Source organism: Colletes gigas, unplaced genomic scaffold, assembly GCF_013123115.1.
Source record: "Colletes gigas isolate AHSC1104 unplaced genomic scaffold, ASM1312311v1 Colletes_gigas_Sc00006, whole genome shotgun sequence".
Lineage (NCBI taxonomy): Eukaryota > Metazoa > Arthropoda > Insecta > Hymenoptera > Colletidae > Colletes > Colletes gigas.
In genome coordinates this window covers 3,963,240-3,976,414 of record NW_025106635.1, presented here as the reverse complement: position 1 = coordinate 3,976,414, position 13,175 = coordinate 3,963,240, and the positions used below count along the sequence as shown (strand labels likewise).

General features: G+C 44.0%; 2 protein-coding genes across 6 annotated transcripts in view; one reads left to right on the top strand and one right to left on the bottom strand.

Moving 5' to 3' along the window:
* The window catches only part of LOC122395975 (metalloproteinase inhibitor 3), a 28,237-nt gene extending 20,021 nt beyond the window's left edge, over positions 1–8,216 (bottom strand). Inside the window, exon 1 of the mRNA XM_043394004.1 lies at positions 7,852–8,216. The gene's annotated coding sequence lies outside the window, so the exon portion shown is untranslated. The remainder of the gene's footprint in view (positions 1–7,851) is intronic.
* The window catches only part of LOC122395973 (synapsin), a 47,312-nt gene that overhangs the window by 26,720 nt on the left and 7,417 nt on the right, over positions 1–13,175 (top strand). For all 5 annotated transcript variants that reach the window (XM_043393998.1, XM_043394000.1, XM_043393999.1 and 2 more), the window contains 3 exons: positions 11,893–12,098; positions 12,450–12,714; positions 12,851–13,100. In XM_043393998.1, coding sequence (XP_043249933.1) covers positions 11,893–12,098; positions 12,450–12,714; positions 12,851–13,100 — 721 coding nt within the window. The remainder of the gene's footprint in view (positions 1–11,892; positions 12,099–12,449; positions 12,715–12,850; positions 13,101–13,175) is intronic.

The window sequence follows — 13,175 nt, the reverse complement described above, 5'->3', positions numbered from 1 at the left end:
TCCTCAACTCATAATCGTAATAACTCAGAAATGAAAACATAGAAAATCATAGAACTTGAAACTGAAGTTCTGAGTTGTAATAATACAAGAGATTTGGAGTTAGATGGATGGATCAATTATTTCGAAAAAGTCTCATCGTGTTCGTCAATAATCACCAATAACAGACTCATTGTTAAGAGTCCGTTCGTTGAGCAAGAACTCGTCTGTTGAAGGTTCTTGAACCGCGAGTAATTATTGCGTGAGAAATGTAGCACCGTGCAGTGTTTCCGGGTAGAAAGAAGTCCAAGTTTGCGGTTTCCAGCATTTCAAGAGTCCGCCAGACGTTGTTTCTCATTAGTCCAACGTCGACCTCTTGCGACTCGTTTCATAAGGTACAATTGAAACGCCAAGGAAACGTCAATATTGACCCTTTCCGCTGGAGACGTCGGTTGCCTCGGTAAAACAAACAACTATGCGATATAAAATGCAATATCTAATGATCGAGTTGCTGGTAGAAAAATGTTGAAACAATTGTCGAGTGCAAAGGGTTAATCCCTGCAGTCGAAGAACGTAATTAATCGCGTCTCGTCTTTCTTAATTGATAGGGTGGTTTCGTAAATTCTGTGAAAGCTACCAATTACTTCAAGACTTGTCATAGTTTTCTCATCGGACCAGATCTTTTGCATCTCGTTTCACAGGGCTAATCCCTGCAGTCAACAAGAGAGTCCCATTTTAATTCGTTCAATATTCTCGACAATTCGATCGAAAGGCACTCATTACAGGTCGGTTTCGTGAATTTTGTCGAAACTATCAATTATTTATCATTAGTCCAGCAGCGACCTCTTCCAGTTCGTTTCACGAGGTACAATTAAGAGTAATCTTGACTGCAAAATGTCAATGTTAACACGTCGCCAATGGGCGAGTTTGAAACAATAATTCTGCCTGCGGCGAGTAATTTTGGAGCCGTAATTCTAGTTATTGCGAGTACATGTACCTTCGTCGATGCACACGAGGTGAGTCACCAAACATGCTCACCTTCCATAGCTTGTAAATTATGCGTTGTACGAAGAATTGTTACGTACGAAAGTTACGTTCCATCGAAACTTTAATCTTCCTATTGTTATTTATAATGTTCAGAGTTGTAATTTTAGAATCCTCGAAATTTCAAGCTACAGCGATATATAGAAATTATGTAAGCAGATAAAGAGAGAATAACATACTGGGCACATTTGTAAGCGTTTATCGCGACCAGAATCTAGTCTAAAATGTTTGCGTATCGGTACATTTCCCGCCAATTACGCACGGCTGGCAAATAACATGCTAGTATGTCTCCCGTTGGCGGGGTATTAATTCCTGTTTTCAAAGGGGATACAAAACGTAAACAGACACGTAACATTTATCTCAAGTGATATAATACTTTTGACAATTCAATCGAAAGAGCAATCGCGGGAGAGTGGATTCCGCGGAAACTATCAATTTACGACTGGCGCCAACGGCGGGCATTGGACAATGGCCAAACTTTGGAGAAACTCCATTAATCACGAACCGCGGCATGTGCATTCACGTTGTCGAAAATGCACCGGTCTCGGATAGAATGGGGTCATGAAATAACACCGAACTGAAAATAACAAACGAGCGCAACCGACTGCTTGCTAATTTCCGCGATGCAACTACGTAAGAGCCTAAGAAAGTTTCGAGATTCAGCGGCAAATTATAAAAGTGAACAAAGCTCGGGACCAAGTATTGTTTCTCCATAGAGTTGAAGCATGATGGGAGACGGTACACTGTAAAAACACTCAAAGTTGGTGGCTCCTACGATAGTATTTTCTTTGCGCGCGAATGAAATGTACAGGTGGGTTTAAAATTATTAGACGGATATATTATGTGTTCTCAGCGAACCACACCTTGGTTTTCTTCGAGGTATGACAAGGCGCATTGTCTTGTTGAAAAATATAGCCCTCGCGCGTCGGTAGCAACGAGTTACGCACTGATGGTTCCAGAACTTCTTAAATTTTCCTTAAGAAGACACGAGTGGTTAATCGGAGAAGAAGGAGCGTGTATCGAAAAGCCTGGAGCACGTATTGAGAAAATGTAAATAAACGAAGGGGAGATTCAAGAGTTTTTTTCAAGACTCCGTGTATAAAGTATAAATATTACCGAACCGGGGCCTTAATGACGCGCGATAAAGAACGCCCGGTCCGTACACTGTAATCACGATACGAGACAGGCGCAAAGCGACGCCACGGGCATAAATAACGAGGAAATTGCCAATAACTCCAACGCACGTCCGTGAAACGTTTGATCCCGGAATAGTTGAGGATTTATCGCCGCGATTCCCAGATTACGCTGTCGTTGCCGTAAAGAAGAATGAATCGAGGACTCCCGCGGCGTTATCGGAACGCGACGGCCGTGCCCTGTCCCTTTTCCCAGCCGTGTACGCGCTCTCGATGGCGCGTGTGCGATCGCGAAAACGGACGCGGCTATAAATATTCGATTCGCCCGGCTAATCTGCTGGTAGACGAGGTCTACCGGCTCGAGCGTATTCCTCGAATGGAAATAAAACGTGTGCCAAAGGTACGTGAACGCGAAACCGCCCCGAGGAGGTACCTGCGTACAGTGGCTGCCATACACTTGCATTTTAATAATCGATCTTTGCATTTAATAAGATTCCAGCTTCTGAGACGGACATACAGACTTTTATAATAAAAATAGGAATTTAAGAAACTAAAGTTTGACTATTTTCTCTAGTCTTGACAGAGTCGAAACATAAATTATAGATATTGTTTGCAAAATTAATTTTGAAGGGTGTACAAGTATTCTAAAAACTAATACTCGGTTCTTGCTTGGGCTTTTTTATTTTTCGATTGGAATTAGTAGATTGATGAGAATGCTAGGCATCTCTGGGCGTAAGAATATGGCAGCCACTGTACCTAGTTACACGTAGGTACGCGGAGGCCGGCTGGTTGGCGCCACTCGGTCCACAGCGTATCGGTGTAACGCGTAATAAACGTAATATCGTACACGCCGATATGGCTCATGCATTACGTTCCGTACGAGTCGAACCCGAGGGATTATATCTTCCTCGGTTGGTTAATCGGCATATCACAATGCGATGCCTCGACGTGGGGAGGTCTTGGAAGGATTTATAACACGTTTCAGGCTACTCGTTCCTGTTTGTGCTTCAGGGAAATCAGTTGCCTCTAATGAACGTCGTCGATGGCGGTTCGCGGACGTCACGTGAAACCGTAACGGTTGCCGTTCCTCTGAGAACTTGACGTTTGAGAGGTTTCTGCTGGGAAACTGAAATGTTTGCGACCGGAACAAGGAGTTTGTCGTTGATTATATAGCAGAGCTTCTTAACTTTTTCCAGTCGCGCCCACTGTTCCCAGGACTGGGACTATTTCCTGCGTTCGAATACTCCGAATATAAACCGTCGACTTGACTATTTAAATGATATTTAAAAATTGCCTTGGAAATGTTTAACGAGGAATAGACCGATGAACAAACGTGAGTTTCGACTTGCTCTGACCGTATCCCAACTGCTTTTGCTAGTTCACGCTTGCTTCCCCAATCTAAACACACCTCGAGCTGGTCTTTCTAGGGGAGATAAGAGCGATTAAACTTCATTTACCTGCCCTTCAAGCTGAGACAGCCCTATCCCGAGTCTTAAGCCGAAAAAATATTACCGCGCACCGTAGGTCTAAGTTCAAGGTTCACTTCGGTCGCATCGAGAGGAATTAATAGTTTCCTATACGAGAAGTTGTTAGGTAATTAAGATGTTAGGTCGTAATTACGTAGCTAGCCAACTGGTTCCAGTTACGTGCCTTACCTTATATCGAGTCGATTATAAATCGCAATTAACTTATATCGCGCTGACAAGTTAATTTTAGTGGTTAATCCGTCTCGAGTGAAACTATCGGTGAACTTTTTATTTCGAAGGGGCGCCTATCGACTAGCAAAGTAGATACAATTTGGCAAGGAGCCAACACAAAGGAATCGATCGTTATTCGAACTGTTCGGAATGGATACTTGCATTTTGCATTTCTTTTTTTTTATTCGTATTCGGTATGTACGTTTTGCGTTCTTCGATACTGGTTCTGGTCTCGCGTTCTCGTATTTTCTGTCCTGCCGTTCATCGAAATCGATTCCGCGGAAGCGTACCGAATTCGATTACACGGGCATCAGTTTCGTGAAACGAACGTCGGATTTCACTTTGTGTACGCGGTCTTGCTTTAATTTTATTATTGTGGACTGAGAGAAGCGGTCGACGACGAAACTTCGTAACTCGTTCGCCGCTTAATAAAGCCATTTCGCGTTTATTGCATTGCAATTGCAATATTTATTGCCAGCCAACAATCCCGGAAACCGCGTATCTTTATTACCGCTGTCGTGTAAATGCAATAAAAATAGTAATTCGACGAAAGCTACAAAGTTCAAGTTTCTAAAATTATTTTTAATCGTCATCTGCTGAAATATTACCGAAGCTTTTAAATGAAATGGCAGAATTATGTAAACCCGTCGTTAAAAAGTTTATTTAGTAGGGAAGTGATATTATACACTGCCCTAATAAATAACACCGTGCATGAAAATTAAATCCACCGTGGGTATTATATCCAGAATGACAAATTACCAATTTTATCGACTACCAGGCATGACTTTTCATCGTTAGCGTAAATTCGTAGTGTCTAATAACGCGTGTGTATTTCATTTGCCGGAGATGGCAATTAAGGCGACCTAGCAAACGCGTGGACTTTCGCCGTTCTTGATCGCGGGAAGAAAAAAAAAACATGAGGCCACGTTTATGAGAAAATCTGTTCGCACGGAACGCGTACCGGTGGCCTGTCCATGAATATGGAATTTCGTTCGATGTCGTGTACGTTACGTCTGGGATAATAAAATATAATGGATTGAAATTTATGCATAGTATCGGAGACACCGGTATCGTTTTTCTAAATCGATTCTGCCACCTTGTTGACAGCAATTGGTAATGGCACCCTGACATTATTAGCATTCCATTAGCATACTTTGAGAGATTTCTTCTCGGATCGTTATCCGTCGCGTTTTATGTTCAAACTACGCGAGCATAAATCGTCGGATTTTCGTGACCCCGTGAAACGTAGGACAGTTTTTAAACATCGCGATCTTCAATTTCCTCGTGTTTCGCGAAGAGAAATGGCAAATATATGGAATTTTTTGTTAGAAGTGGTACTGGGACACAACGAAACACCCTTAAGCTAATTTATTCTAGCTCGATTGGCAAACCACGATTTCCATTTCCTTTATCATAGGCCAGGCTCGTTATCGCGATCGGCGAAGTCGCGGCAAAGGGAAACGATGATCGGCAGTGTCGGGCACGATTGATCGAACCCCGGCTAATTAGAACCATGAATAATTCATGCAACGAGTTGTCAGTTACAAAACATAACGATAATGAAATATAACGAGGTGAGAATTTTGTTTCGCCGGAATGGAACAGAAACCCCCAAATCCAGCCCAAAATGTAATTTTATTATACACCGCATTTGCAGTAGTAATAAAACTCTTTTTAATTCCGATCAGCTTTCAGAACCTGTCCCACAGAGCGAGCGTTTGTATTTATATTTCGGGGTTTTATAGACTCCAAAGTTGAACGACCAAGTGGACACAATAGTTGGTTCATGAAATTAACATAATGATCGTAAATGTCTTCGCCTATGTTACTTTTCTTATCCGAAGTAGCCGCGCCTCCGCGCAGTTTTCGCGTTTCCAACGAACCCGTCTCGCAGCTGTAAATGCCGACCATGTGTTTTTATCCGACAACGTCTGCAGTCGAACATAAATGATTCCGTGTCGCCTTAACTGTTGCCGAGCTCGTTTAGATTTATCACCTTATTTACCACGCGTGGCACAAGACCGCCAGTGCTATTTACCAACAATATCGAGGAACGGCGCCATTCGAACCCGCCATTTCCAAGCTTTGGCGTCGATGCACGGTGGTCAAAAAAATTGCAAAATCTGACCGAACGTGTTTCTCTCAACGTCAAAATCCGATTTATTTATTGTTTCGCTAAGCTAATATCAAACAAAACGATCGAAAGTCTCTTGCGCGAGCAAATTGAGACCACAAAGTCACCGGTTACTTCGACCGTGTTTTGTCTCCATCGCAGAGAATTTTGAAGTTGAGTCATTTGAGGAAAATCGAAAGTTATATTTTATTATTCTACGCGTGTGAAATTGTAGAACGAGAATAGCATCGCGAACGTTTGCATTCCTTGGTTCGTAAGATTTCCGACCACTGTGCAACGTAGCCAAAGTACTGCCAACAAGTTCTGAAACATAAACTCCATATCGAAGTTGTCGATGAAGTCAATACAGAAGTTCCTAGAAATTCTATTCTGCGTCTCCTCGGTGCACGAACAGGAAAGTTTGTTTTGGCCTGCTGCCAAGTGTGATGTCATCGTCTTGATTGCTAGTTCAATAAAGCTTCGAATCTAATCTCAAGCTTAATGGCTCGAAACTAAGTCCAGTGGGTTTGCAGAAGTGTTCTATTTTTGCTCCTTATTCGCGAATGCTAACAAGTAGTTAATGCCACTTTAACCGTGTACAAAAATAAGTACATTGACTTCCATATTTTTCCATGGAAAATATTGCAAAGATAAGAAATTTCTTTAGTTTGGATATTTGCAACAAAACTAAGGAAAATCGAGTATTGGTCAAGACGATTTCGAAATCGAAGTGGAACATAAACCTCGCCCTGCGATATCGAGTCACACTCGTGGTCCTTATCACGATCCAAACACAACAAAGACGAATTGTACTCGTAACGAAGCTAATTGCATACGATAGTTAGCGCTCAATATTTTTAAGACAATGTTTGAAACTTTTTAGTTACGGTTCTCTGGGCTTCTAATTGATCGGTAAGGAGAGATTGGGGGTTCGTTTCGTCGTGTGAGAAATTAAGTGTCCGTTCGAGGCCCACTTAATCAGAAATTAAATCGTAAGATAAGAAGTTAATATTATGCGGAGAAGAGGAATGCGTCACTACCTTAATTGGGGGGAAAACAGAGAGAATATTTACGCTATCGATGGTGGGGTTTAAATTACGAAGGATACTAAGTTTCCTATCATTAGTCTTAAACAAAACATGGTGTTTACGTTAGACGTAGGTGTCGAATATAAGTACTTGGCTATGACGATTACTAGTATAGCTGAACAAGTTAGACAAGATCCCTGAACTGATATCGACAGTCCTTTTCTTCCATAGTATTGGTCGTTTTACCCAGTGTCAGATGGCACCTATTAGCTAGGCTATAGACCTCGACGATTGCCTAATCGCCTGGACTCGATCCTCTTAATTACTCGAACCACTATATCAAGGGTCTTATTAATCTTGTTCTGTTAGTGTCAGATACAGGGACATCGCTATTTTTCCACGTCGATCTTTATCTTATGATTGATCCTAGTAGAAGTTAAACCTAGTGGAAATTTATTAAACGACGTGTCAACTCGAGAACATAAGACCTACGACGTAATCCTAGATCACGGTTGATATATAAAATTCAAAACATTGGGTCATCCCACTATTTTCCATAAAAATTTTGTTTGACTCTCAAATCTCCAGTTATGAAGTCTAGGAAAGGTTTGATTTCATTATAATGAAAATTTCGCAAGTCAGTGTGGTCCCATACTTCGAACTTTGACCCCCCAATTGAATTTGAAGTATTCATTATTTATTTTGAAACGGGTAATGTAAAATTTTGTTCGACCAAATCTCGATCGCAGGAGGTCGAGAGCGTCGCGCGGAGGATCGCGGGCAAACAGAAACGCGGAAATGCCCGCGAAGCAGAATGATAGTACAATGTGAAAATCGCGCACACGCCGCGCGCCAGATACCTTTCTCCGTGACCCCGCGCAGATCCTTCCGCTTCGGCTTTCCTCGCACAGTTCAACTTGCACTCCCGCCTTTCTCTCCGTTATTCTCCTTGACCTCAAAGACGCTCGAGCATGCTTCGATAACCGGCAAACCGCGCGATTCGAATCGCGGAAACGGTCGAACGCTCCGTTTATCGGACCACGGAACGAACCAGCGAGAAGTTACCGTCGCCGTGAGCTTTCGCGCGAGTATGTCCAACGATCGCGAGAAGCCTCGAAGTGTCGTCGAGGATCGATACACGACCGCGAAAGGGTACCGGATCCGGGATTTATTCACGTGCGTTTCTCGATCGGCGCACACGCACGCACGTTCTCGAACTGTTCGCGCGCGAGCTTCGAAAAGCAATGCAAGCGCGCACGACACCGGGAGCCTCTCGTTCCTTCCTACGTTCTTACGTCGATCTCGCCGCTGGATCCCGTCTCTCTTCCGCCCGTTCCTCCTCGCTCGCTCGCCCTTTTTCCCTCCCCCTCTCTGTCTTCCTCCCGCTCGTTCAATCATACCTGTTCTCCGTCTCTGTCCCCATTTCTGACTTTTACCTTTCTCCCTTCCGCCTCGGGACCAACCTCACCCTCTTCCTCCCTCTTTCGTGCACGATATTTTTTCATACCTATTCCTCCTTCCTATTTCTTTCGATACGATTCCTCTCGTTCCTTCGTCCGCTTTCCACGCGTCCTTGCCTCGCTTCGTTTACCTTTCTCTATCTATCGTTCTACGGGGTCCATCCGTCTCCGTCGCGCGTTATCATTAACCGTTTGGTCCGTCCTTCTCCGTCCCTCTGCTTCCCCTCTACTCGCGTGTGTTCCCCCACCGTTTCTGTCGCCTCGCTCCGTTGGTATACCTTGCTCACTTTCCGTCTCCCGCCCGGCCACCCACAGTCCTCCTGCTCTCTCGCGTTCAGACCACTAACTTAAGTTTCGTCGTTCCTCGTCGTCTTCCTCTCTCATTTCGAACTGCGTCGATCTATTATGCTTTTGCAACTTTTTCTCTTCCTCTTTTTGGATACTTCTCATCCCCTCTTTCGGCGATGGAGTCGGCTCGAGGCTGCCTCCCCTCGTTCGCCCGAATACGTGCTCGCGGGGGTTCCACTCATCATCGTTTGATCCACGATTACTATCATTTAATGTGTCCGCGGCCTTTTTTATCCTCTCGTTCGCGAAACACGAACGGGAGGGCGAACCTCGTATTTTGTCTCTGGCCCGTCGACGTTGAATGCCCCCGACGCGAGTTAACGTTTATCCTGTCGTGACCATACCCAGGGCCGAGGGAAAACGTAGGAAGGGAAAGTAAACCTCCAACATCCCTCTTTCGATGCGTTATAATTAACTCAGTCGATGACAAGCGATAAGATAGTTGTATGTTTCAAAACAATTAACACAAAATTAAGAACACGTGTATCTTGACACGCGGTTCGATAACTGCGAACGACTTGCTTCCGAACTCTTTGGCATATTTTTAATGAGACCGTTGATCGTGTTTTCGTCTATTTTTAACCACGCTTGCAATAATCTTTCTTCGGCGCGTTAAGCGCCATGTCGGTCACGGATGATCGACTGTAAAGTTTCCGTGTAGGCCGCCTCGGTTATGGGTGACCGACAATGTAAAATGTAAGAAGCAATACCTTGATATCGGCGTATTGATTCAAGGTCTTTGTTAAAACGTTTGGTTACTGGATGTTGCTTAAAACGACCCAAAATATAAAACATCCCTACAAATATGTTTGGAGTCAAGATGGTGTCATTTGAGCACCTTTCCTCGATAATATAGAGATCTAGCAATTACAACCCCTTGATTTTGAAACAGTCGAGAGGTAGATAACATATTCGATCAAATGGTTACATGCATAATAAGTTTAAATGCCCCAGCAACTATTCGATATTTATTATGGAAAGCTCACTTTTTCCAACGGAGACTTACGTGGGATTATAGCGACTCGCCTACTGTAAATGTTAGATTCCGTTGGCGTGAAATGCGCATTATTTTTAGTGCGTCGAAATACGAGCAACAAAATCGATGGCGACACCCCTGTCTGCCCTCGGAGTCTTGGAGAGTCCCCTTGAGCCACGATAAATGATTTATCTCCGTGTCCCTCGCCGTTGATCTCCGTCGTTGGTGTCCGGTACCAGGAGGGGAAGGGACACGCGTCCAGCGGTGCTCACGAGGGCACCTTCGTGACACCCACGTGACGGTTTGAACACGTGCGTTGCGCACAGTTTGAGCACTGTTCTATCGGCCTATCAGCGCTGCTGGTCTCTCGCGCCTGGGCACGAACCCGTGGGGGCAATTCGTTAAACAGTCACTTCCTTTTTCGATGTCAGCACGCTTTATAGATAATCGACGATCGAGCCCCGGAACATTGCAAAAGCTGACTCCGCTCGATCGCCATCGATCGTCAAACGCGAGCAAACATTTATCTGGACAAAAACTTCCAATAAGGAATAAAGTGATATTTGAAATGAATTTTGAAAATTCTGTATTTATAAAACGTTAAAGCAATTGGTCTATAATAAAATGATCAAAACTATTTGAGATAAATATATATTCGTAAAGTTTTATAGCATATTTTCCGACATGTCAAACTGCTCGAGCGCACCGTCCGTCCGGCAGGTTTCTCTGGGCCGACGACATGATATCTCGGAAATTACTGAACCGATCGACTTGAAATTACGCGCGCATATAAAGTAGGTATCTGTTTATAGCCCCTGCCCAGACTTAAGTGGATATCTTTAAATACTCTACTTATTTACCAGCTTCGAAGTTCAAGAAAATTGGAGTAACGTCGGAATTCTTTATTAACTCTTTCGAACCTGGAATTTAGAAGCAATTTTTTTTAGCAAAAATCGAACAGTAGATTTGGAAGTGTCTGTCCTAAGTGCGTTCGTGTATTTCTAAAACTTTTTGTTGAAAAAACAATTTCAATAATTGCTTGAATAATCGCTCTACTAATGGGAACCCCCTCTTCAGGCTCACTCTAACCAGGGTTAGCCACTTAAGCTTTCCCAAAACCGATTTCTGCCTATCGCCAGGGAATTCCGTGGTTATCTATGCTAACGGGACACGCGGGAAAGCATTCACATTTTACGCGCTGTCTTTACCCTCTTTTCCCGGCTCGATTGCCAGGGAATCAAGCGAGATTCATGGTAGACGAAGATTACACTCAACGAGTGATTACTCTCAGTGAGTGATTACTGATTATAGAGAACGAAACCGGTAGGATGGGATACAACAACGCTTCTTAAGCTTTTTTCTACAAATTCAACCATCCTATACAGTTCAACGACTACATCAGAAATAAAGTCTACAAATCTGATCTATTCTATAGGGTAAAGGACCTGTTTCGAGTGAAAAAAATTGGGGCTCGACCAAGAAATACCGCTTTTTAAGCTACCGTGCGTCGTTGCATTTGAATGGAATTGCTAGGATAGAAGTATTTTTCTTTGGACGCAGAAAATAGACCCGAAGGATACGTTTCAGGGACGCGGTTCGCTAGAGACGCGCGCCTCGCCTAGCGGATGCAAAGACACACCGCTTTATCGGCGTATAATAATCATCGCCGACCCACGCGAATATTGTAGACTGCTTAATCAACCGCCCGCGTATCGGTAGACTTTGATCTTCGTCCACAGATGTCGGTTAATGCATTCGATTATCGAAGACAGGCCCGCGATCGCTGTAGGCGTCCCATGGAGACTGGTTTCCGTCGACTCTAGAACGGAATGCAGAATACGCGACACATTGTCAATCGATTCGTAGTCGATCGTTGCAGAAACGCGCTAAATAAATTCTCGATCGCCAACCACTACGCGATTCTTACGGACAAGAAATAATATCTCCGATTTTTATGAAGTTCCTGGTGTTCATGTTCAACGGGTGAAAACTACCCCCTAAGTCGTGGATACAATATCGAATTGAATATTTGGAAAATTATACTTTACTATGCACACCGTGTATTCTATAATTTCTTACGTTTCCTCGTGTAAGAAAAATGAGTTAATTTTTTTCAGGTGAGCGCATCTCGTTATCCGGTTGTGGTGAAACTCGGACACGCCCACGGCGGAGTAGGGAAAGCTCGTGCAGAGACGAATCAAGAGTTTCTAGATCTCGCCTCGTTGGCAGCCCTGGCGAACACCTACTCCACCTCGGAACCGTACGTCGACACTAAGTACGACGTGCACGTGCAGAAAATAGGCAATAACTACAAGGCGTTCATGTAAGTGTCGCCAAACGTACCCGACGACCGATCGTTCGCCCCAATTTGTAAATGTCAAATATTTGTTGCATGATCGTTAGGGTGAGAATATTTCAGAAAAGTCCAATCAAAATATTTACAGCCCTCAAAATACAAGAAATTTCTCATAGTTTCTCGCGCGACTGTAAAACGTCTAATCGACGTAATCAATCGGAACCAATCAAACAGGACGCGTTAAGAGAATGAAATGTGGCTTTGACCCCAACACTGTGGATAGTTAATTGGACGAGCAACCGCGATGAATACAGCAAACCATTGCACCGTGAAATTGTTGGCACGGATGGTAATTGCGGTTGTCTATACTGCTCTCAGGCGGAAGAGCATAAGCGGAAACTGGAAGTCCAACACCGGTTCGGCGATGTTGGAGCAATTAGCCGTGAGCGAAAGACATCGTACATGGGTCGATTACGTGGCCCAGCTGTTTGGTGGATTGGATATCTGTGCGATCGAGCTGCTTGTCGGGAAGGATGGTAAAGAGTACATAATCGAGGTGAACGACAGCGCTTTGTCGTTAATGGGGGACACGCAGGAAGAGGATCGTCGTCACATCGCAGACCTCGTCACCGCGAAGATGCAGGTAGGAAGAGACTCGCCATTTTTCAATCATCTCCGTTTCATCTCGTTAACTCAAGCTATTCAGCTATAATTTTTTTTAGCAATAGTTTACGTATCATTACGTACAAGACGTGTTTGTATTTTGTTATTATCATTAGGCATGCTGCCGAATTCCGAGCGTGTTGACGAAGACTACGTCCAGAGGTTCAATGTCTGGCTCTAGTCAAGCAACGAGTCCCGTAGAAGATCGAACAACAGCTCCACCACCCGCACCGTTGGGATCCCACGGAAGTATGGGGTCTATGGCTAGTATAGGAAGCATAGGGTCCGTAGGGTCCACGACTGCGTTGGCGGGCGATGTCACTACCTCCGACAGCCATCATCAACTGCAACGACGCGATTCTCAAGGTACGTCGAACCTACATTCATCGACAACTCCAATAATTACTTGACCTATTCGGTTGCAATTAATTTTTTACTAAT